Source organism: Nylanderia fulva, unplaced genomic scaffold (assembly GCF_048542155.1).
Source record: "Nylanderia fulva isolate GAGA-0341 unplaced genomic scaffold, ASM4854215v1 Scaffold4, whole genome shotgun sequence".
In the NCBI taxonomy this organism is placed as follows: Eukaryota; Metazoa; Arthropoda; class Insecta; order Hymenoptera; family Formicidae; genus Nylanderia; species Nylanderia fulva.
Window position 1 is genome coordinate 1,270,026 of NW_028190476.1, and position 26,517 is coordinate 1,296,542.

The 26,517-nt window shown below is 31.2% G+C and overlaps 1 protein-coding gene across 1 annotated transcript; it reads left to right on the forward strand.

The window, feature by feature from the left end:
- The first annotated feature begins 289 nt into the window (after nucleotides 1-289).
- On the forward strand, nucleotides 290-25,753 carry LOC114944887 (Hormone receptor 3). The gene is made up of 9 exons (XM_029320938.2): nucleotides 290-635; nucleotides 1,178-1,405; nucleotides 7,666-7,831; nucleotides 8,189-8,415; nucleotides 12,419-12,832; nucleotides 14,712-14,987; nucleotides 15,498-15,722; nucleotides 15,947-16,290; nucleotides 20,491-25,753. The coding sequence occupies exons 1-8, from the start codon at nucleotides 476-478 to the stop codon at nucleotides 16,204-16,206; spliced, it is 1,956 nt and encodes a 651-aa protein (XP_029176771.1). The 5' UTR covers nucleotides 290-475; the 3' UTR covers nucleotides 16,207-16,290; nucleotides 20,491-25,753.
- The last annotated feature ends 764 nt before the right edge of the window (nucleotides 25,754-26,517 follow it).

A 26,517-nucleotide genomic window follows, 5' to 3' on the forward strand; every position in this document is an offset into this window, starting at 1 on the left:
ACAAACTTTTTATCTTATAAATGTATATATATTTTTTAAATTTTATATATACATATTTTATATTTTTTTGGATTTTATCAAATTATTTGCCTTCTGAAGAGTGTAACATTTTCACACTTTACAATAAGTAAAAGAATGATTTAGATTAATTTTTAATTTAGCGAAGTAAACATACAATTAATAAAATATTAAATACGAATAAATTCAATTCTCTCGTTATTTCATATTAATTCCAAGTTTTAAAACACTTAATGCAAGGCGTTAATCAAAAAGCAACTTGACAAATTTCAGCAACGACGACACTTTTTAGAACACTATACAAAACGCAAATGTGAATTTTAATTATTCAATTAAAGACTAATCGGAGACGTTCATTGCAATCCGTTGATTGCAATCGCGCGTACGGATCTTGAGGATCAAGCCACTATTGTCCCCACGATAAATCGTAAATGAAATCAACAAGAAAGATCCGTAAATGGAAGGAAGTCTGTCAAGATTTGGCGGGCCTACGTGGGGTGCGGACAGTACGAGTCCTCAACAGACGGAAAGATCGAGAGAGAGATCCGCCCAGCCTCCCACCGGCGCTGGCAGCGCGATTCTCGACGATCGTAGATTACCGGCCAATTCGATACGAGGTAGAATTATTAAAAAAAAATAGGAATTGGAAAAAAAATGCAATCGAAAAAAATGCGTATGAAATATATCTTATTGCGAAGTACATTTTGAATTTTTTGACATTTACACACATCGATTTTAATTCCAGATTTACACAATACAATTTAGATAATATTATCACAGTATTTTCAAGAATTTTTTATTATGTTGTAATTAGATATACCTATGTATATCTTTAAAGAAAGATTTCATAATATATATATATATGGAGTAAAAGAATTTTTTTAATTTTATACTAATTAAAAGAAGCAAATCTTAGATATACTAAGGGCAGAAAAAGGAAAGAGAGAAAGAGAGGGGAAAGATTATATGCAAATGTAATTCATTGGTACGTCATAAAATACACACATGTACATACACACACGAGCTTTGCAGCTCTCTTGGTGCAAAAATACTCAAAATAAACATGAAAGATTGCGGCGGGTTGTAAAACGAAAGTTTTCACAAGCGACGTGTCTTGAGGATCTCATAATTAAGGTTTTCGTTCCTTTTATGATTGCAACCCAGATCGAGATAATCCCGTGCAAGGTGTGCGGGGACAAGAGCAGCGGTGTGCATTACGGCGTGATCACCTGCGAGGGCTGCAAGGGCTTCTTCAGGCGGTCGCAGTCGTCGGTTGTCAACTATCAATGTCCGCGAAACAAGAATTGTGTGGTCGACCGTGTAAACAGAAACCGGTGCCAGTACTGTCGGTTGCAAAAGTGCCTACGCCTCGGCATGTCAAGAGATGGTGAGTGCTCTCGACTGTTTCTTTCATCACCTTCTTTTGAAAAAAAAGAACGAATAGTCTTGTCATTCGGCGTGAATTTTGAATGGGAAGATTTAAAGACTTATCGCGTTTCACACAAACTTTCTTATTTTTACATAATTCTTCACATTTAGCATTACGTCAATTCTAATGAATTACGAAGATACTATAAAACGTGTAAAAATTCTTTCTACGTCACAAAATATTGTAATATATTCTAAATATAGCAAGACGGTTTTTCTCCATTTTTAAAAATCAATGAGTACGTAGAAGATCAATAAGATCATATATCTATAACAGAATCTTAGGATAATTTGAAGTTATACCCATGTAAATATATCTCAGATACACAATATCTTATACGATTCTCATATACAATTGGTATATGAAACAACAAATTTACACAAGTTCTACGGACTCGTGTGAAACATAGCTCAACGTCACACAAGCTCTTTAAAAAGCTTCTTTGTTCGAAGGGCTATCGCGCGTGGACGCGATATTGCGACATACGCGAACAACACCGATGATATTTACTCGACAGGCAGATAATAACGCAATATAAGCGAATGATGTGACGAGAAAAAATACACAATCCGCAAATTGTACATAGTATTTGACGCAATTCTTTTTGTCTCTCATCTAGAACTTGATCGGATATTTCTATATTTCTTATATTTAAAACACTACCTAGAAACACAATCCAATTAATCGAATTAAAATTAAAGAGAATTAACGAGAAAAAATATTGTGATCCTTTTTTAACGAATTAAGTAGTGAGTGAAGAAGAGAAACTGACCGATTCTTAGGAACGATTTATTGCGTAATGGAGTACGATCCATTCCACGTGAAAAAATCGGAGAAGCGTAAGTGGATGACGAAGACAATTAGATACACGCGGATTGCAACGAGAGGCTATACGCGTGCCAAACCGAGGTGCACGACCCCTTATCAGGGATTCCTCTTTCCTCCCCTCAACGCTGTACCTTATCGGAGCGAGCCACGAACTGTCTTCGGTGCGTTAAACCGCCGCGTTTGTGTATACTCTGTCCGAAGCCTATTCTCGAAGTCGCTTGCGATATTAATAGACAAGGCCGTCAAGACGAATCGAGAGACGGAAGATACCTCGTGGGTGGACGGATAAAGCCTATCGGAACAAAACACAGTTGGAAACACATAGTGGTTGAGGTAGCGGTTCTAAGTCCGAATAACAAAGTCTCACACCGATTTCTAGATTTTTTTTTTTTTTTAGATTTTATTGTCGCTATTAAGGGCAACGCAATATCTCGGTAATTAAATATAATACTTTATTATATCGGAAGATGAGTATTAATATAAATATAGTCTGTTACACAAATAGAACTACATTTGTGAATTTTATACTTTCTTAATTTTTAATTTTATGATTTTGGTAAAAATAGAATTAATATCAGCAACATTTAGCACACATATTTTCCATGAAGTTAACGTTCCATTTATGTGAAATTTTAGTTAAAGATTGTCACTCTTTACAAATTAAATAAGAATATAAAATAGATTGTAGCAAATAAAGTTAAAATTATCGCGTTATAATGAAGAATTTATTTCGTGAAATGAGAGATACATATAACGTTATTATATTTATTGTTAGTTTATTTTTAGTTTCAAAGTGAATATATGTATACCGTTCCCAATTGTACTAAAATATTGTTCCACTTAAATTTCTCTTCTTGACACATAAATTATTTACCATTAGAGTTCTTTTGTGAAAATAGATATTAATTTTATTTTTAAAGATCTGAAAACTAAAATAACACAAATATTAAATTAGATTTAACTTTAATCATTTTTGTGATAATCGCGATCTAATTAACTAATAAAATCATATAGCACGTGGATGTTATTTGTAGCATTGTAATAACATATCTAAACCGTTTACTCGAAATATATCAGATGTATACGTGGACATACATTCGAAAAGACGATGAACCAGGTTCTTATCAACACGCACAAGTATAGCAACACGCCATCGCCATATGATTATCGCAGATACATACAGCATATCAAAAAATGTATATCAAAAAGGGGAATTCAATTTGCGATGTGTAATATCACGACGAAAATGTGAAATTATCTTAACTATGCGTCGGATATATCGTCAAAAAATATATAATAAACTATAATAGCTAATACATAATATATATAATAGGCTTAAAAAAAAACAAACTTTAAAATTTTAATTAAAAATAAATGTAATTTTTTGCTGCTTATATTATATTTAATATGTAGGATGCATCTTTTTTAACACAAAATTAAATGCGTTCGTCAACTTTATTACAATTACATTGTAATTACATTGCAATTTTTTGTATAGAAAGTAAAACTGACATTTTTGATTCAAACTTTTGGCCCGAGAAAATTTTTTATTTTTCAGAATCTTGTTGTTCATTATTTTTTATGCGTCGCAAAGCAAAATAGTAGCAACATCGATTGAGCAAATTTGTCCCGTTCTTCGATCTCATGTCGCCAAGCTTCTCTATACCGTTCGATAAATAAACCCGATCTGGCTCGCAGAGGTGCGGCATAAATTTTATATGCGCGAGCTATTTTTGGAGTCTCGTGATTGTTACTTCCGTGAATTTAAATCGAGCATCAAACGATCAAAAAATCTTTGAAACATCGTAGTTTATACAAAAAAATTATTGATTACAAATTAAACAAACAAGGTAAAACAGAACAAAATATGTACACGTTTTATTATAATTAATTTAAATGATGTTTGCTTTCGTATCAACGTCGCGTTACTTATTGTTGATTTTTTCATGACAAATTTTAAATGATTTTGTTATTTATTTCAAAATTTAATGAAGAATCTGAAAATTACTTTAAACAAATTTTGATATAATCAATATGAATTTTTAGGCAGTCAAAATACATTCAGTAGATGATGTTTTAAATATCCGTAAGTAGCTTTGCTGACACAATTTGCATGTTCTAAAAATTTTTAATTGCAGGTTTATTTAAATTGCATTTTTTTCAGTTCTTTCTTTTTTGCATTTCTTATGATTTAATTTCACAATATATTTTAATATTTAATATTTTCATATTTTTTACATATAATACAGTATTTTTCATATACTATTACATTAACTGTCATTATAACTTCTATTGATAAGTCTCGCCATTTTTACATAGGTCAGGCGATATTTAGCCACGATATTCGGGCATGACCGCAATTTCCTGCTTCTCGGTCAATTATCAAGGCCTTTTTATCTACTACGGATAAATAATATTGTTGACAATGAGGTGGGCGATGGTCGATGCGCGATTTGCGTTCGTTAAAAGCTCAGCTCGTTGAAATTATTCTCCACGCAAAGACAAAATGAATAATTAATCGATAAAATTTAACGACTGCGTATAATCAAAACTCACACGCGTTATGTCATATTAATTATAATGACAAAATGTCATGCTTGATTTTTAACGAATTGCCTATAATATAATTCCAAATATTGCTTGCGATAATAACATAATGGTTGAAATAAAATAAAATTTGATTAATTTTCTGCAAAATTGTCTTATTTCTGATAAGAATTAAAATATTTAATATTTATTGAAATCATTTATTGGCATAATTATTTGTATATATAATATCACATCATATCTAGCTATATCTAGCACACATTCCAAATATTGATTCTATTAAATATATCATTGAATCATTATTACATAGATGATGATTTTGATAATTTTACAAGTTTATATAATAAACTGAAAATTTTAATAACAATCATAATAGACCATACATATTTTAAATAAATATTTGAAAGCAATTATGTCAAATTGCGCATATCTCAAACTAATAATAATTAATTAATTAAATTAATTAAATGATATTGTATATATATTTGGTATATTCTTATTCCCTTTATAAAATTTGCAATTAGATTTATTTCAATTTCCTCAATTTTGATCCTTGTTTATATAACACATAGAGACAGACAGATAGAAAGAAGAAGAAGAGAGAAACGTCTTGTAAAAAGAATTCAGACTTGAAACTTCTCCTTCGATATTGTATAAGAACTCGGATTGAAAGGATTAAACTAGGATTCAGCACTGAAGTCCGTCTCACCCGTACATTTCAGATTCAGTATCGCTTTATTTACCCTCCGGCGCGATAAAGCGCAGCAAACACATACATCGTTCCTACTGGACACGCGCACGTACATACACAGAATACCAGAAAGTGCATCGTAAGCTACCGGTCGGTGTGCATACTCTTCCTGTTGCCATCTCTCTCTCTCTCTCTCCTCGTCTCGTTTTCTCGTTCACACTTTATCCGCGTTCGGTCGATCACCCTCCGCTCCGTCCCTCTCTTCGTCGTGCCTCCTCATGATAGCTGTTCGGTTAGTCGCTGACGTCGTTATCCCCCTTATCACCCCCCGGCCCGTCAGTCGAACCCTCAACCACCCTCGTGATACGCACGCGCGTCATTGAATGCGATACACTGAGAATGCAATTGATATCAGAGTCACAGTAGGCGAAATTATTATTTTTTTTATTTTTTTTTTTTTTTTTTTCATTATTTTAAAAGTCAAAAATAATGTAAGTGGACACTTTTCGATCAAGAAATACGATACTAATAGATTTGCAATTGAGAATGCAATTGATATCAGAGTCACAGTAGGCGAAATTATTATTATTATTATTTTTTTTTTTTTATTATTTTAAAAGTCAAAAATAATGTAAGTGGACACTTTTCGATCGAGAAATACGATACTAATAGATTTTGACACGAGATACTTAATGCATTCTTATCGCGTCATTGAACGCGATAGACTGAGAATGCAATTGATATCAGAGACATAGTAGGCGAAATAATTGTTTTAAAACTATTTTAAAAGTCAAAAATAATGTAAGTTAACACTTTTTAGTTGAGAAATACAGTACTAACAATTTTGATACGAGATACTTAATACTTAATTCTTATCAAGTCAATTTATTCTGCTTTTCTAGTATTGTTCTCTCTACTAATTTTTCGTATGTCAAAATTTTTAATTTTCTTCAAAAATTAATTAAAGAAAAAGACTTTGCTATCTACAAAATCTTGTTCGACTTAATTCATAATAAACCCTCTAATTATCAATTGCTTCTAAAAAAATGATGCTTCAAAATTGTTATAGAGAAAAAATAAATTTCAAGATTGGTAAAAAATATAAAAATGCGAAATACATAAAGTTACGGACAATAGTTATGCTTTCGAAGCAGCACACGCGCATGTTTGCCCGAGCAGTTCGCGTATGTGACGTCATTGGGTGGGTGCGTCGCGACCAGACGATGATAGCGTCGCTGAAGAAGACGAGGAGGATGCGATGAGGCTCTTCCGCGTTCCTCGCCGAGCCTCTTCTTCGCGACGAGGAAGGGACCAACCGGTCTGTCGACAGACAGTGAGAGAAAGATCGCGTGCGACTTGATCTCGATCGATCCACAAAACAGCCGTTAGATTTTATCGCCTCGCGACAAACGGTCGCATTGATTGTTCTTTTATTTCTTCTCTATCTTCCGATTGTTCATACGTGGCGACAATAAGTTTGTCAAAGTGGAGAAAGAAAGGCATGGGAGGGAAAATAGTGAGAGATAATCGGAGCGTTTGACACTCTTTGATTATGCATATTTTCTATCTTATCTAGGAATTGCGCAGAATTACAATGAAAATTGTACGTCGGCTGTATAATTTAATATAATAAGCGTAAGATAGATCGATAGCTACAAGGTTGTGGTAAAAAATTTATGCGTACTATATCAGGCTGTTTTCACCTACGAATTACATTTTAAAATATTGAACTATGTGCTAATTTTTGCAGAATTCTTGCAATAAAATTTATATTAGAAGTCCATATTTTACTAAATTTAATGTAATTTTTTTGAATGAATGAATGAAGTTTATTCCGGACTCCCTTAAAGATTGCCAGGAAATTTAATGTAATTTTAATCAGCTAATAAAAGAAGCATAGTTCCATTGATTAATGATTTATTGGCCAAAGAATTTTAATTTTAAATCTTATTTAATATATAAGAACATTAAGTAATAAAACTTTAAGAGCTAACTTTATGAAAAAGTCTTTTTTTCAATCTAATCTATAAACTATTTTAATAAATTATTTATTAAGCCGTTACAAATAAGAAATCGTTGTTAATTATTTATTTTAACTTTTTCTTAATAATCCAATATAATATGTCAATGAAACCCTTTATTTTGTTTGCAGCCGTTAAATTTGGGCGCATGTCGAAAAAACAACGGGAGAAGGTCGAAGATGAAGTTAGATTCCACAGGGCACAAATGAGGGCGGCCTCGGAGACGGCGCCTGACAGCAGCGTGTTCGAGCATCAGACACCAAGCAGTTCGGATCAACACCATCCCTATAATGGCGGGTAAGCATTATTAAAATGTCATATTAAAATATCCAAAGTAGAATATCCCAAAAATTCGTCGGATTATTTTAATTAAAATTTAATTAAATTTTTACTCACACATATACATCTAATTTATGATATTATAAACGCGTATATAAAATTATATATATTCACATTATTTATAAAATTATTATCTATAAATATTGATATAAAAATCTATAACTTCTAAAGGTAGCTGTCATTGTTGCGACATAAATTTAAATATAAATGCTAACGAATGACATCAAAGGGATGTTGATCTCCCCTTTCTTGTAATTTGCGTCGCGAGGGAAAGAGGACGGATTTACACGTGGACCCGTCATTTGTCCGTGACAGGTACACCTACGGCGGTAGCGAATACACGTCGTCAGGTCCCGGCACCGGCGGTTACACGAATTACAATCACCAGGCGATGACGAATTACGAGCTTAGCGCTGATTACGTCGACAGCACGACGACCTACGATCCCAGGCCGACGCAGACACAGGTCGCGGATACCGTCGCGCCCGACACACCCTCAGCCGTCACAGCGACAGGGGTGCTTCCCAGCGTAGTCACTACCGGTAAGTAATGTTTCATTTACGATTTCCGACATAGTGGATCAATTCAATCGCAAGAGCCTCAAATATCAAATTAAATCACTCATTAGTTTTGACACGTTTAAATGAAACAATAAAATATTGCGCTGTAATATTTTGTTGTACACACACATAGGGACGTGTAATAAAATATAATTTAGAAACCAAAAATCTCTTTATATAAAATAACAATGAATTCTATTCTCGTCGTCGAGATTGAAAATTTGTGGATCGTTTGAAAAATGAATCGAATTTCCCAGAATTTTTATAATTTTTTTTTTTTAGTTATAAACGGCAACGAATATAAAAAATGATGTGATTGTTTTAATATTAATAAGTTGTTGAAGTAGTAAACACTGCAGATTAAAAGATTTTTTTTTAATTAAATTTTAGATAATGAAGAATAATAAAGATAGCTTGTTCTTTAGCCGATTTCAAACTAAACTTTGCTTTAAGAGAATCTTAAATGGGCGCTTAGTTACAAAGATATTTAATGAGAAAAGTTTCCAAGTTATAAAAAAACAAATTGTCCAATCAAATTTCCATAAAGAAAAATTTATTCCAAGTTGTACAAAGATTTCTTAAAGAAATGAGTAACGATAGTTCTGGAACGTTGCATAATCCAATTTTTTCTGCAAATAAATATAGTAACACTTTATAATGAAAATATAATGTATATTATATGTATTTATAAATTTCTAATACAAGAAATTTCATAAAAAAATTATATAATTAAAATTTAAAGAATATGTCTTCCATTTTACTTTAGTATAAAAATAAAAATACAAAAATATATAAAATTGCTATTTTACTTAAGACGATAGAAATTGCAATAAGATAGTAGAACTGAAAAAATAGTAAAACAGTTGTTCAAGTTTTTAATACATTTCTCTTTTATGTAAATATTTTACATTATTGGAGATTTATTCCGATACGTTATTAAAAAATTAATTTGTACGTATTAGTATTATGTAAAAGATTTTATAATAAATATATGTTTTAATAAGTATATGCATTAAATTGGATCTTGTAATGTAGTCGGAACTGTTAAGTTCTCGCTTCGTAACTGACACGCTAAATGCATTCCGGAGCACTGTCATTAACTCGCAGTTAATTGCGTTCACGCCTTTAATGTGACCAAAGCTCCTATCATGCTATCAATCCTTATCATCGATAATTATTTCTCAGGAAAAATCGCAAATAAATTCTTCGTGTTCTATTATGCGATAAAAAATAAAATAATTTTTGTGCAGTATCGACATAAATAATTTCTTTGATACTTTCATATTGTACTCCTTATTTAAAATTTTATTTTATAATTAACTACGAGAAATATAATAATTAACAATAATTTAGAAACCACACCATATTTACTAACTTTATTACTAACTTTTATGTTATAAATATTTTTATATGAATATACGGAGTTAGTATTATCACAAAATTTTTAAGAAAATCTACGCGATAATAATATTTCTTATTTATTCGTATTTATACTATATGCAATATTAATTATATATTTTTATCTTACAACTATTATTATAAATACAACTGAATTATTATTAGCGAGCTTTCTAATTTTTTTATCAATTTCAATTCATGAAAAAATTTAGATGTAGCTTTAGTTAACGTCATTGATTAAATTATTTGTGTAAATAATTTTATTACATAATTATATTAAACAACTTATTTTTTATATTTTATTATTAATTAAAGATATTAATCTGGCTTTTTTATTAAATATATTTTTATTATATATATTCATTGTTTTTATTATATACATTTATTATATATATTTATTGCATGTACTATAAATAATGCAATACTTGTATACTGGGAATCTAGTTTCCAACCACACAATTGATTGTATTCTCTTTTGAGTAAACTTAGATTTAATCAACAAAGCTTGTGTTAGTTGAGATAAATTTGAATTCAATTCAATAGACGAAACTTTGTACAACGACATGGATCTAAGCGATTTACCATGTAATTGGCTGATACAATGACAATTTACCATTGTCGAATATTTTTTATCTGATTGAAAAATTAAAATATAAAGATCACATTATATTATAATTTTAAACAAATGAAAACTTTTATTTTTGAATTTGACAAAAATGTTTTAAATTATCAAATTTCGTAAAAGTTTAGAGAAACTATAAATTTCCAAAGCTAAAAAAACTTATAACAATTTAAAAAAATGATATTACTAAAAAATTTATTTATATAATATTTGTTGTAGAATATTTGTAAAATTTGTTTATAATATTTGTTATTTTATGATGTATTAATTTTATGCAATTGAATAGTATACAAAATGTTTAAACTATAAATAATAAAGATGTAGAAAGGAAACGCATTTCATATTTATAATCACTATTGTGATCGTTTCGTCGTCAATCTGACTGAATCTTTATTTTATTTATTTATTTTTTTGTAATTTTTATTTGTGTTACAAACATTATTTTACTACCTAAATCGCTAAAGTTTATGTTATACGATACAATTCTGCATCAATAATACAGTATCAAGTAATGTATACATCTTTATATATTTTTTTGTGACATAGACTAAAATCCATTATTAAATACTGGATGCAAAATTTTCTCGACTTGAATATTACGTAATATAATAGAAATTATACTCTGACAGAGTTGTATTGCTGAATAGAACACATTCCGATCTATTGAAGGTAAACATTATCATATATTTAAATGCAATTGATAATAACGTTTTATTCAGATTTGTCAATGACATACTATAAATATACTATATAGCTTTTCATTTATTAAAAGATACATTCCAAGCTTCAATCGAAACTTTATGTGAAGCTTTACAGATGCTGCGGCAATAATTTAAATTCACAATCAGTTCAATTATACAATAGATATGATGCTTGCACCGAAGCTCCCCAGAAAATTATTAATTATTACTATAACAGAATTTTAGTTTACCTTTAATTTTACATTTTAGTTATATATATTATTTATACATGAGCAGTTATTACTAAAACAAAACTTTAAAGCCACTCTAAAGCAAACTCTATTTAATATTGACAATTTCGGAGTCTAATAATTAATATTTTTAAACAAATTTTTAATCAAACATATACATCATTTCTAAACAAAACTTTTCTTAAAAATAAGTTTGTCACGCATTCCCTTAGAAATACTCCTTTTTTAACGTTTCGTATAGACAGAGCCTATCTTAGAATTCTGGGAATTTGGGAAACTGGGAAAAAAGATGCTTATGGGTATATCTACGCTCTATATATTTTGTATTATACGAGCAGGCAAAGTGGCACTTTGTGTGCGTGTTTTCTGTGCGGAAAGCGGCCGATTTCCCACGCCGGCATCTAGCGGCGACGCGGTGAGTGAATAAGCCGCGTTCAAAGCCATTGCCTACGGTTAAACCGCGTTCAAAGTCATTGCCCACGGCTGAAGCCGTGGACAATGACTTTGAACACGGCTATTCCCGCATTATACCGCCGCAAGATGGCGGCGTGCGATCGGCCACCTCGCGCACAGAAAACGCGCACAAAGCCACTTTGCCTGCACTTGTAATACAAAATAGTATGTGTATCAAGTGCGGAAAGTTGACAATTGGTCACGAGTGCGACCACCTCACACGAGTGAACAATTGTCAACTTTCCACACTTGATACACAATATACTATTAATAAAAAAGACAAAAAGGAAGATACATTATATTTCCCTAAACTATAATATATACTTTAACGAAAAAGAAGTAAAAAACACACGCGTAAGATCCTTAATAGCACAACATATCCAAAAGATATTCAGAGGATATTCAAAGAACATTCAAACATCCTCGACATGTTCTCTGAACGTCTTCGGGATATGCGTGCTGTTAGGAATAGGTCCTGCATAGGACTCATTCGCAGGGCTGAAATATTTAGACCCATTCAGCCCAAATCCCTCTTGAGACCAATACAAGCCCTCGTGAACTTTGACTTTTCGGCGCATCAGGGAAGTCTCTGTCCGCCTCGACGACCGGGAACGGCGCGGGAGGCGGCGGTACCGGCAGTGGCGGCGGCGGAGGCGGCGGAGGCGGCGGCGGTAATGGTGGTGGTGGTAACGGTGGTGGCGGTACTGGTAGCGGTAGTAATAGTGGTAACGGTGGTTCCGCCGCGGCCACCGGCGGGGCTGCCGGGGGTGGAGGAGGCGGGGGCGGCGGCGGCGGCGGCGGCAGCGGCTCCCTAAGCGGCGGCGGAATCGTCGCCGTGAAGCAGGAGACCACCGTCGAGCTCGCCGGCCTGGGCCACGGCTCGTACACGATGGTCGACTCGACGACCTTCCTGAGCAACCAGCAGCAAAGGGTCAGCAACCCGTCTGAGGACGACGAAGTGCCGAGTCTGCCCAGTATGTCCTATGCGATGAGATGTGAGGTTACGTTTGTGTCCCTTTGCATGGGCATGCGGTCATCCCCCTCGTTAGCCACTTGCTTGCCGATTCCTTGCAGAAAAGTTCTCGAGGACTGACCACATTGGGAGAAGATGATTATGACGCGATTATATTTTACTCGGTTTTTTTTTATTCAAGAATTTTTTGCATTTTAATATATCTTGAATTATTTTCTTTTTTTAATTAATGATAAAACATATATATATATATATATATATATATATTATAACCACTTTGTATAGTATAAACATATATATTTACTATATAGTATAAGATGTATGAGAAATTGCCAGAATAAGTTCTTTCAACTGTTAAAGTCATATTAATTTAGATGACATAATAAGATAATATCTATCTCTTTTTGATAAAATTTATAAAAATTTTAAATTATAGATTTAAATATTTCTCTCTGCATTTCTTTCTTTCTCTACACACACACACACACACACACACAAGCACACACAAATATAAAGATCATGTATTAGCGATATATTTATATTGAGCATAGAGCATATATATTCTAATATTTTAAAATTCATTTAATAAATTTTAGGGATAATGATAAAATAAATTAATTACATTATAATAGAATCTTGAGGAAGGGTGATTTGCTAACGAAATTCATTAATCAACATACAAACTAGTCTAGCCTCATGCAAAATTCATAAAGAGTTGTTGAAAAATGGAAATTGCTTGCTCTTTTATGTTACAAGTTGCGGCTATCCATGTCTACCTGCCGACATGACAAAATTATTATAAAGGTTTCTGTACATTGTGTGTTTAAATTACATTTATATATGTTAAAAATGTTAGTCCTCTGAGGCTTTATCTCGAAATTGGAATTTTCACATTATACAATATGTTATTAAACGTATTTCTATATATTAATTTAAAATATTTTATGTTTATCCACGCTTTAAATGTTTTATGTGTGTTTTCTTTTACAGTTACTCCTGCATAAATTGTAAAAAATAGCATTTATAAAATTTGTTTGCTCGTTGAGCATGTTGTATATATATTTCTATATATGTTGCATAATATCTATTCTTGTTTATATGAATAATAATTTAATTTACTAATTTAATAATTTTGAAATCCTTTTTAAAATATTCTGTGCATCTCTCTTTATCTCTATTTTGCATATCATGATTGCACAAAATGTAAGTTTTATTTCAATTTCTTTGTACATTTATCTAGAGCTACATTTCATATTTAAAAATGTTTCTTTTGATTTTATTATATATATGTAAGAAATGTAAGTAAAATGTACAAATGTAAATGTAAAAATACTATATTTTTTCTGAAAACACGAAGAATATATATTTCCCAGAATTAATTTACTCTTATATTTGTTTTTATAGTATTTTATATCTTGTTGTAAAGATTACATTTTTTCTTAACTTTAATCAAGTAGTCAAAACATTTAACAATTATAACTATGATATATAAATGCATGAAATATACAAATACGCTTTCTGCATGAGCCATAATGAAAGAAACATCTTTTCAAACATCATTATCCTTTACAGCATGACGGATTATCTAAATCTTTCTGATCAAACTATTTGTGTACTATTATATTTGTAATTAGACTAAGTTTGTAATAAAAAAAAAATACTTCGTGCAATATACATATGTATAAGAAAATAATTTATCAATTAATACAATGATTACACATGAAAATAATTTGTGCAACAAGGAATATATGAACCGTACGCTTACGCTGCACGCTTAAGATCTCCATTTGTGATTTTTTGTTTGCCGAATCAATTCTTCCAGCGTTTTTTTTTTTTTTCCCCAAAGCTATCTATTGAGAAAGGAACGAATTACGAGCGAGAAATACGTTGAATTTCCGCAGATCCGGCACAGATCAGCGAGCTTCTCTCGAAAACGATAGCAGACGCGCACGCAAGGACATGCCTGGTGTCTACGGAACAGATCCAGGAGTCCTTCCGGAAGCCCACCGGAGACCTCCCCAGAATAATGTACTATAAAAATATGGCGCACGAGCAGCTCTGGTTGGAGTGTGCTCAAAAATTGACCACCGTTATCCAGCAGATCATCGAGTTCGCCAAAATGGTCCCTGGATTCATGAAGCTCTCGCAAGATGACCAGATTGTTTTACTAAAAGCCGGTACGTAACTGCATAAATACGCCTTTTTCACTAATTTGCGATAAAGTTTCGTTCTTTCGTTCACGGATTCTTGCGCACGATTTAACGCGCAAATTTCGTTATCAGACGAAAGTTTTAATCTGAAGATTCTATTCTATTTTTAATTCTTAAATGGGATGGGTAAGTAATTGCATTACCTCACTATTTACTTAATGCAATTGTGCAAACAGTTTAAATAGCTTCTAATATAAATCAATATTTGTTATACATATATATTATATATAGTGAGAGACTAAATTTAATATCAGAAGAGTTTGTTGAAAATTTTCCAACTTTTTTAAACGTTAACGAAATAATAGGCAATATTCCGTAACTGTTGTGATAGATGCTGGGTATTACAGATATAATCGTTTTTAATTTCATAATGAAGAATAATGAAGATAATGTCCGTCAATTTTTCAACGGAGTTAGATAAGTGAAAATAAAAAAGCGCTGAGAGATACGCTGATATATTCTATTAAAATATAACAGGTTCCTTCGAGTTGGCTGTGCTACGAATGAGCAGGTACCTCGATATCCAGCAAAACCGCGTCCTATACGGCGATACCTTGCTGCCGCAGGAGGCATTTTATACGCAGGATACGGCGGAAATGAAGCTTGTTTCCTGCGTATTCGAGCTGGCCAGAAGTATCGCCGAACTGAAGCTCACCGAAACCGAGTTGGCACTCTATAGCGCGGCTGTTCTACTTAGCCCTGGTAAATGACACACGCGATATACAGGGTGTCTTAACTTCCCTGGATTCATTTATTTTTTAATTAAAAATTCCAATGCTCGCATTTATGTTTGCTATATCAAACTTATATATATATATATATACATTTTCTAGATCGAAATAATGTGTAATAACGTAATAATTTGATATTTCTATCTTGTTCGCTATCACATCGAACAATCGATTGACTTACGATACGTTGCGCAGATCGACCGGGACTAAAGTGCCTGGGGGACATCAATAGGCTGTCACAGGCGGTGATCAGAGCGTTGAGGTCAGAACTTGATCGGAATCACATGACGCCGATCAAGGGCGATGTGACCGTGTGCGACGCGATCCTCGCCAAGATACCGCAGCTACGGGAGATCTCGCTACTGCACATGGACGCGCTGGCTAAATTCAAGCGGTCGCAGCCGCACCTCGAGTTTCCGGCCCTCCACAAGGAGCTCTTCAGCGTCGACAGCTGAACGAGCGACGCGGCGCGGAGTGTCATCCCGGCGCTGCCGAGCGGACAGGAGCGCGAGTAGCGTCGCGGATCTTGCTCGGTCAAGGTGAGTCCGACCATCCTGGAAGAGAAATTACCGACGATCTCGTGGCCCGGGGGAACCGGAAGTGACGACGCTTCCTAGGAAGAATCCGCGAGCCGGCTTGGATGAGAACGATCTCGATAATAAAGGGCGTGGTGGCACGAATATGTCGTTGACAGATCGATCGATCGATCGTCTCGTCATTTAAGCGATCTAATGGGGGTTATTGCCTCGTGTCGAGAATAACAACGCGAATTATGGCAGTCGCTTACGTTACGTTAGCTTGTTCGACTCTCCGAGTCCGAGGATTCGGAGATCTGTGCTTTTAAGACACAAGTACTTTTAAGACAATTTATTGAGAGCGGGTACTCGGAAAGGCGAGAAACAATGTCGGCTAATGCTTATCTGTATTTTAGAATTTAGGAATGGGTTCGTATAGTCACGTTTCACATTTAATGCTAAATGTGGTTTTAAAGTCCACGATTACAAATAAATGCAATCATTCTCGCATTAAGTAAATTCTAACATTAGATAAATAAAACTTGGATGATTATATATTTAGCATCAAGTTTATTAAATGTAAATTTAAATTGTAGTTTCTCTTTCTAGAACGGTTATCCAAAATTATCATTCAAAATAAGGTCACTTTATATATATATATATATATATATATATATATATATATATATATTTATTTAAATTAAATAATATAAATTAAATAAATTTAAAATTGAAATTCGATAATTTTTTTTTTTTTACGTTTTCGAAAATAATGCACAAGAGTGATAAATTTAAAGATTATAAATTCAAAGATGATAAATTTAACACAAAGCCTAAAGGTCACAAAATAAAGATTTGAACAATTTAGAAATTAATAATTCGAAATTTTAAAAATATGAAATGAATGCTGATAGCTATAATTAATTTGATAATACAAATTCGAAGAAGAATAATAAATAGATGAAATTAGAAACAGCATGTTTAAAATCAAGATAAGAATTAAAATATCACTTCCTATGTTGAAACTTTATTCAAAGAAAATACTTTATATAATTCATTAATTATTCATTAATATTATTTTATATGATATCAATATTAAATCAAGATTATTTTATGCCATTTTATTATATGTTTGTAGGAAAGTGAAAAAAAGAAAAATATCTGGACATTGTTTTTTACAACTGATAATATTCAATTCATATTTTTCATTTATTTCATTGTATTGACACATAAATATAAAAACATTATCATGGATTTAACTCACATTAACATGTGAGTATACATTACCGGCAAGAAAAGAGTTAATATATTCTTCAAGTCATTAATATACTTTTTATTGCAAATATAAATAATTGCTTGACATCGCATTTTACAAACTCGCTTATCCGAGTACCAATGCAATGAATATTCAAGGGTCTTACATATATTGCTCTACATTGTGTATATATATATCTTTTTATTGTTTAAATTGCAAGACAAGAAAAAATTAATCTTTTAGAAAATAGGGAAAAGAGTGGGTGAATTTTTTATTGTGCGTGTAAAAATTTTCTATTTTAATTTGTGCGATGAATACAATATAATAAACAACAAAAAAAAGGATGCACATTTTAACCCTTTAATCGGTAAGTTAGATTTGTTTAAGATTTTAGATATAAAGTCAAGATTTTTTTATCTAATTTATTTTACTTTACAAAGATAAAATATTATAACATAATATATTTGAGAGTTGAATAATATATTTAAAATTTATAATAATTATTTTATACAAATAATTTTAACTTAATTTTTTATTATAATTTATTCGAATTAAGCATTATTTACCATTTACTACATAATATTTTTAAAATTGAAACAAGATGAACTGGATATTACCGTTGAAAGGGTTAAAATTAAAATTATCGAATTACAAAAGAATAATTTGTAAATATGCTTATGTATGGTTACCAACAATCTGATCCGAAAAGTAGATCGATTCTATTTCTCCTTCGGAAACGTCCTCAAGTTGTTGATCTTTTAAAAATACGAATTCTTAGCCGACATATTTTCACAGCTTATTATAGTAATTATAATAACAAATTCTCTTTAAAGAAAATCTTTTTTATAAATATTAAATCTTAATCTATTATTTCATGGACGTCTTGAATGGGAAATTAAAATGTAACAATGGCGAATGAATATGATTGAAGTTTGAATTGGATTTTAATGAAGAAAAAAAATTAATATTGTGTAACATCAGTTTTATTAATTTCACATCAATCTACTCTAACAATATTTCTTATAACAAAAAAATTACTCATCATTTACAATATTTTCTTTAAAACGCAAATTTTTATTTCGAATCTAATTCATCTGCCGCAATCTCATTCATCCGTAATTATCGTTTTAATGATTAGCCTACCGGATAGTGTATGTGGTTTATAGAGCGTACTAACTTATTTTTTTTGTTGTTAAACTTTACTCGAATTTTATTACTAAATGCTATGTTAAACCTTATATGCGTCTATATATATTTTAAGATGTTTCTCCGCGCGTTCGAAGTCACAAAGTTACGATTAACGTATTACGATTAACGTATTCGAATCTAAAGATTACAGTAGATAATGTAAGGATACATAATTATAAATATATAAATTTGTTTTAATATGAGTTAATATATGTCGATAAGTTTGTTAATATCGATATGAGGAAATTTTATACTGCCAGTAACTGAATTTAAAGCTACTACAGAGTGTCTCAAAAAGATTTAAATAATATTTTTTAATCTTTTATATGTGAGTTTTCATTGATGAAAACTTATTTGTAAAAGATAATTATAGAATAAATTACAAATTGGTTTCTTTATTTGAATTAACCCTTGTATAAAACTTGTACATATATAATATTTATTCGGAATATTTTAATATAACAAATATATTTAATTAAAAGCAATTCTTATTCAAGATTTTTTTCAACAAATTATTTCATAAAACACCTTACTATGACATCTTTTTGGGATGTTCTGTATTTTTCGCTCGCATAATTTATGTTCGATATTTAATTCGTTGTGTCAATTATACACGAAAATAATATTATTGTGCAAAATATGCATATTGTTTAAGATCAAAACTTTTGGCTTTAAGTCAAACTAAATGTCCGGTAGGCTTTCAAATATTTATCACGACGGGCTGTCTTATTGTTAGATGAAACATTAAATGCCTCTCTCGAGGGGCAACCAATTGGTTGCCTATCATCCTTGGTCGGATGATTCTTCCTAGGAAACGTCAAGATAAACACGTTAAAGGTAAATCTAGAAAAGTAGGAAAAATAATACAGTAAAATTACGCGAAAAAAGAACACATCGAACTGAATAGAATGCTGGTACATGGTCTCGCCAAAATTATTGACAGAGTTTTATATAGTAGCAAAATTTTGCAATTTAATTTTTTCAAATTTTATCTGCGTATTGAACGAAATGAAAAGAATTATAAAATATAATATTATAATGAATAATTTTTTTGAAGAAATTTAGAAAGGTGGATATATAGTCTTTGAAACAGATTTTACATGAAAGTTAAAAAAAATATTATAGTTCTTCTAAAAATATTATAGTTTTTCGATGAAAGAATACAAGTCTTACAGAATTTGATTTTTACGCGATTACTCTTATACAGACATTTTAGAATAAAATTTAAAAATATAATAGAGCTTAACTTTTGACATTAAGTATAGTACTTTTTTCTTTAATGAAAAAAAAAAAATAGAAAAATACGTTTGCACCAATTTTTTAAAATTCGATTTTATTTCTTTTCTATTATAATCAAATGACATTTTTATCGCGCATTTCTAGAATCTTAGCATATGCCGTAACACGATATCCGATGTCTAAAAAATTTGAGTATATACTGTAGTTATATATACTTTATATATCGCATATTTAATTATTCTTCGTTGTGTCTCTCTAAATCTTTCTTTGAAGAAAGAAATGTCATGATAATGTGAAAATTGGCGAGTTGATTTAAGTTACTACTTGTTCAATCACGCGTAGATCATCTACTGGTGTCTGGCGTATCGCGAACATCTCATGCGCATCTCATTCTTCACGGCGACGACGACGATGACAACGTCAGGAACATATTATATACAACTTGTCGACTGAATAGTTCTATACTCATACGGTGCTTACGACAGGGAGCAAACCAGGTACAAGCGTTGTTTAATCATATATTCGTCTCCTTTCTGTTGCAGATAATTTCCTTCGTAATGAACGTATTGGGCCTTAAATAAACATAAAAACATTGTTATATATAAAGTATACATAAAAAAGCAACATAAAGTATATACAGAAGAAATATATATATAAATATAAATATATAAATATATACATAGTGTGGATGCGTATGTGTATACGCGCGCGCGATACGTCTCACCGACGCAAAGGTGTATACACATACGCACGTGTCGTTATAAGATTATATTATATAGACAAAGAAAAAAAATCGCGAATGCGTGCGAAACGAACGAGCGAGCGAAAGCGAGAGAATGTGCGTGTGTAAGCGAGAAGTGAACGAGCGAATATATAATTGCGTGAGGATGAAAAAGAGCGAGAGAACTGAGATATCGGTTGTTACGATGCATACATAAAGTATATATTGTATTAATTAAAGAAAAAGAAAAAATAGCGGAGAGAATGGAAACGGTGATTAACCAATAAGGTCCTGCTTGGGGCGGTCCTAGGACGAGATGTATAGGGTATAAATAATCTAGAATACTAATAATTATCGAGAACTGACATTTCTTTTGATTTGACGGGAAGAAAATCTCGATCGGGCCGCTCGTGCGACATAGAGACCGATATTATCACACCGTCGAACAGAGAATACGAGAGCGAGCAAACCCAGCGAATAGCGCCGGCGAAAGGTAGAGCTTATATTGCTGAGGGCGAGGAACCGTGGAACCGCGTCAAAGTTGGGCGTAATTAAGCGTGATAATGGCGATAATGAGGATGTTTTTATCACGTTTTAGAATTTTTGCTCGATCATCTCTCACGTTCCCACTTTATCTCGCCTTCGTTGTTGATTGCTATATTTGTTGTATCCTTATATCGTCACTCATAGGCAGAGAGTATAAAATTTTAGTACAAAAGAAATTTACGCGCGATTATATTAATTATAAAATATAGATATGTGATAATAATGTGTGTAAAGAGGAAATTTCTTATAATAAATGAAGCGTTAACAATTAAGAAATGTGATGAAAACTATCAAAATTACAAAAGGAAGATATTTAGAAACGGATAAGAAGAGAAGAGCAAGGAATTTCAAGCAAGTTGTAGAAGCCGGAAGAATGAGAACATGAAATGACAAGTATTTTATAGGAACCGATGAAGACATGATCATTAATCGTCATTATTGTAGTCAGCTTGTACGAGCTGTGAGATGATGAAAAGCTTCTTCTTTCTGCTCGTATAGCCGGTAAAAGGACGCGTCACTTCGCCAAATATTCAAATAAGTTTTACCAAGTGAAGACACGACTAAAGAAGCAGATGCAGAGCACCGTCTTCTATTTAAAGATATACGACAGAGCTAGATCTAGAGGTACCCTTTTAATCACGATTATCTTAACACGTATTTTATATATATATATATATATATATATATATATATATATATATCATCGATTCGATACTTGAAATTTCTTTGACTTATATTGTTAGCAAGAATATTCGAATAAACGCGTCCTTACAATTAGCTTAAATGCAAAAAAGAATATCGGCAGCGGTCACACGTTTTCCGCCGTCGTCGCGACTTCGAGTAGTGATTCGAGTATAGTTCTGAGCTACTTTATATATATAGCATAAATACATATATATAAATAAAAAAATATATATATATTATAAATTAATAAATATATAAATATATATAAATAAATAAAATAAATATATATATAATTATATATAAAACATTATACATAATGGGGAGTATATTTCGAGGAGCGGAACGATCGAGATTCGACGATTAACGAGAGAACGATGGTATATAGAATTAGAAACAGATTTGTTTCGTCCCTGGACCAACTCGGCCGGATCACACGGATAACGATACGACACACGACACGTTCACGAGGATCTGTACACATATACATACATACGCAGAGACAGACAAAAAGAGAAAGAGAGGGAGTGAAAGGGAGAAAGAGAGAGAATGAAAGTGAGAGCGAGAGACAACAAAAATATTAGGTATATGAATTATGACGCGCGGATGCGACTTTCACGGATGCAGGCGTAGATAGAGCTAATCGACCGCATTATGCGCGCGCATTAAAAAAAAAATACGTTTTTTGGTACTGTACGGCACTTGTATGACGCGTCTCTTTATACGTAAATCCGTATACTTCTTATGGATAAATAAAAAAAAAAAAAGAATACATACAATAGCCCGTCGTCGCGCGCTGAGACACCCTCACGAAGCGTTTATATACGCACCGTCACCGGCTTTCCTCGCTATCGTCGATCATTGATCGAGGATCAGGATGGAGATTGAGAAGGATTTTTTAATAACGGCTCGCTGTTATTCATCAACACTTTCGCGACCGCCCGCGTATTTTTAGATGAAAATTACGCCGTTGGGCGCCGGGCCGATTAAAATGCATTCGTACGCCTTCGCGTCGTTGCTAAGTATAAAATTATGTTGCTAAGAGGCAGGCTGGAATAAAAAAAAGTATTCGTACGCCATCACCTTTTTGCTATAAATAACACTACGTTGTTAAGGAGCAAGCTGAAATAAGAATATTTGTAAGTCACACCTTGTACTTTTATCATAAATATTTTTAACTTGTTTTATATATAATATATATATATATATATATATATATATATATATATATATATATGAGAGACGAGATATTTAAACTCTTTAAGAATCTTAAAGCTATATATAGCTTGTAATATATCGACTTAAAGAATAATTATATACATATATATATACATATATGCATCTATATGCATATATAATTACGACACACATTTTTATTTAAGAGTTACTTATAGCGATGACGTGCGAATACTATGTGTCTCATTCTATAGTGAATTTGTTTAAGGCAAATTATGAATATCGCAGCTAATTATGTAAACCCTAAACGGTATAAGCGGGGTATGACAGATCGTTTATAATTATAGAAACTTCATAGCGCTATTATTATTTGTTTGTATTTATAAAGTTTAATATAAATGAATAAAATCTAATTTCCACACGTATAGATTACGGACATCTTTTATTTTTATGTTGTGAGTGTATATAAGTATTTAATTATTATAAAATCTGCGCAGCATGTTGTGTGTGTTCATCTCTCGTTCGGCCTTTTTATATAATATAACGTAAGTAAAATAATTTATACTGTTTAGGGTAACGCAGTCTTCAACAGTTATCACGTATTTAACCCATTACAGTTTTTTTTCTTTCAAAAGCTTATGTGATGATGAAGAAATGATGTCAGAAAAAGATTATCAGAGATTTGTGCTAAAAATTCTGAATATTTTTTATGACATTTAACTTTCTAACATCTCATAACGGTATTGAAATAGTTATACTCCACTTATATTTGTATTTAGTGTAACACACAATTCTATATAAAATATAAATATAATATAATAATTGCGACCTTTAATGGGTTGAAAATGTACCGATATTAATACTGCAGTTAAATATCAGCGGTTGCGAAAGTGTTAAGAATGTATTGTTATTAGCTCTTTATAGTTCGATTTATTATGTATTTATATATTTATATTATTTTCTCGAATGGCAGGATTATTAAAACTACGCGTTAAAACAGATACTCACACTCAGAGTGAATGATAATTTGCAATTCTTAAATATGCAATGACTTCATAATTTTTATTAGATAAATCATTGTTATTGACGAATGTTAACAAATATTAAATTTTACAGCAATTTAATATGACAACAAAAATATTAGATTTGCTCATGGTACAATATGTTAATTCAATAGAATGTTAATATTTATTATTCATATCTGTTAAAATTGAGGAAAAAAATTGGAGGATATTAATCTTCAAAAGAAGATCTCAAATTTTATATTGTGTTTGATGCATAAATTTCCATTTTTTAGATTATAATTGATTTTTTTCCTTTTTTCGAGTTTATTGAAAAAATTTGAGCTTTTCAAAATTATCAGGCCTGAATCTTCTGAGTACACGTTAATCTTTATTGTCCCATTATTCGGCCATTTTTCAGATAGTTAAAAGAATTTTTAAGTTTTCAAATTTTACGATCATTATTAGGGTAACAAAGAACGAAAAATAGATTACTTCGATTCTAATTAAAACATGATGCTAATTACATTAGAGATTTGAAATTATTTTTAACTTTTATGAACATAAATATTTGTTGTTGCTGTCTTTAAAATATCATTTTAAGATGATTTTAAAATAAGATGAAATTATGCAAATACGCCATTGCGCAAAACATTACGATAAGGTCGTAATTAGACAAATGAATTAGACAAATGAAAAGGACTCTCGGATGCATATGCAGAGTCAATTTTTTCTACAGGTTTCTACTTAGTCAAAAATTGCATACTAGCATATTTTACGTCTATTTGATTTCAATTACTATGTACTAAATTATATAAATAATATTAATATACATATATTTTTGCAAAGCGATAATTCCATATTACTTGTTCATTAGAGATAAAAGCGATTGAACATCACATAACAATGGCAGCTTTAGTTATTTAAATATTAATGAATTAGACGTATTTTTATATCATTATTTATTTATTTGCATAATATTTTTTTCTACAAATGCAAAGATAAAAACTAATTTTCCCTAATTGTGTAAACTTACCTCTAAGTTAATCCTGCTTGGGACTATTGATGAAATTAATTGATAAAAAAGATAAATTTTTTTCTTTTTCATGTGTATAATAAAGCATGCAAGAAAAAGACTTGATATACATCCGAGAGGCTCAATGTGATTGAAAAAGGATCGATGAGAGCGACGGCGAATCCGTCACGGTGCGCCGACTGACACGCTTTCGGAAGGTTGCATATATTTATAGCGAAAAATTAAGAGAATGCATATTATTCTGCCGATTAACGAATAAGTGCGTAGGATTCGTTTAATTGTAGATCGAACACGTACACAGTCACGTTACGCGCGAGTGCAAAATGCATACCATCTACGATACCCTTCTTCGCTCACATCTTTATCCCCTTATTCAAGAGCAACACATGTACACACACACACAAAAACTGATACACACACACACACGTACACAGTATACGTGTACGCATATACGAGTACACATAGCTACACATACACAATACACGCGTATAATAAGGCGCAACACGTACACGTGCACGCACGTTGCAATTAGACGTTATTATCGCAATTTGGAGTTAAATTTTATAATATATAATATATAAAAAATATATATAATAAATAAAAGTTGACGGATAATATAGAGTTATATTAAATATCTAAACGAAGATACTCGTGTGTTTCTCATATATGAATATATTATCCCTTTCGTTGCGCAATCACATAGACGAAATTTCCCTTTTTTTCTCTCTCGTATCCCTAAAATAGCTTAAGTAGATAGAACGCGTATTTGCATACACCAACAATGTTTTCATATTGTATGTCCTTCAATTTTTATCATTATATAGTTAAACTAACTTTTTTTTACTTATGTATATCTTAATAAATATATTATTTAACGTCTTAACAAAAAACGTAGTTAACGTATTAAATTCATATATTCAATCTAATAAATATTTTATATTTGGCTCGTGAAATTTATTTATTTAACTCTTATTGAATAAGAGTTATTTATAATGAGACGTGAAATAACATCAACTCAATTATGTATTGTCTTTGTATAAAAATGAAAAAATATTTCAGAATTATTTTTATATTATTTCGTTAAATAGTTAAGGAAAAGTAATAATTTTAAAATTTATTTATTATATTTATTTTAATACATTATTATAATTATAATAGTATTTCAATCTTTTTTGTATATTGCTGCGAGTATATACATATGTCAAAAGAAGTCATTTTAAAAGTTATCATTATTTTTAAGATGGGTATAGTTTAAAGTTTTGCAAGCTTTTTAATTGTAATTAATATTAATATATGCAGTGAATAATAACAGTTCTATTCTGATAAAAAATTTTAATTAACAATTTATAATTTTTAATTAACAATTTCTTAATGTAACAATATAATGGCAACATTACATTTTGCATTA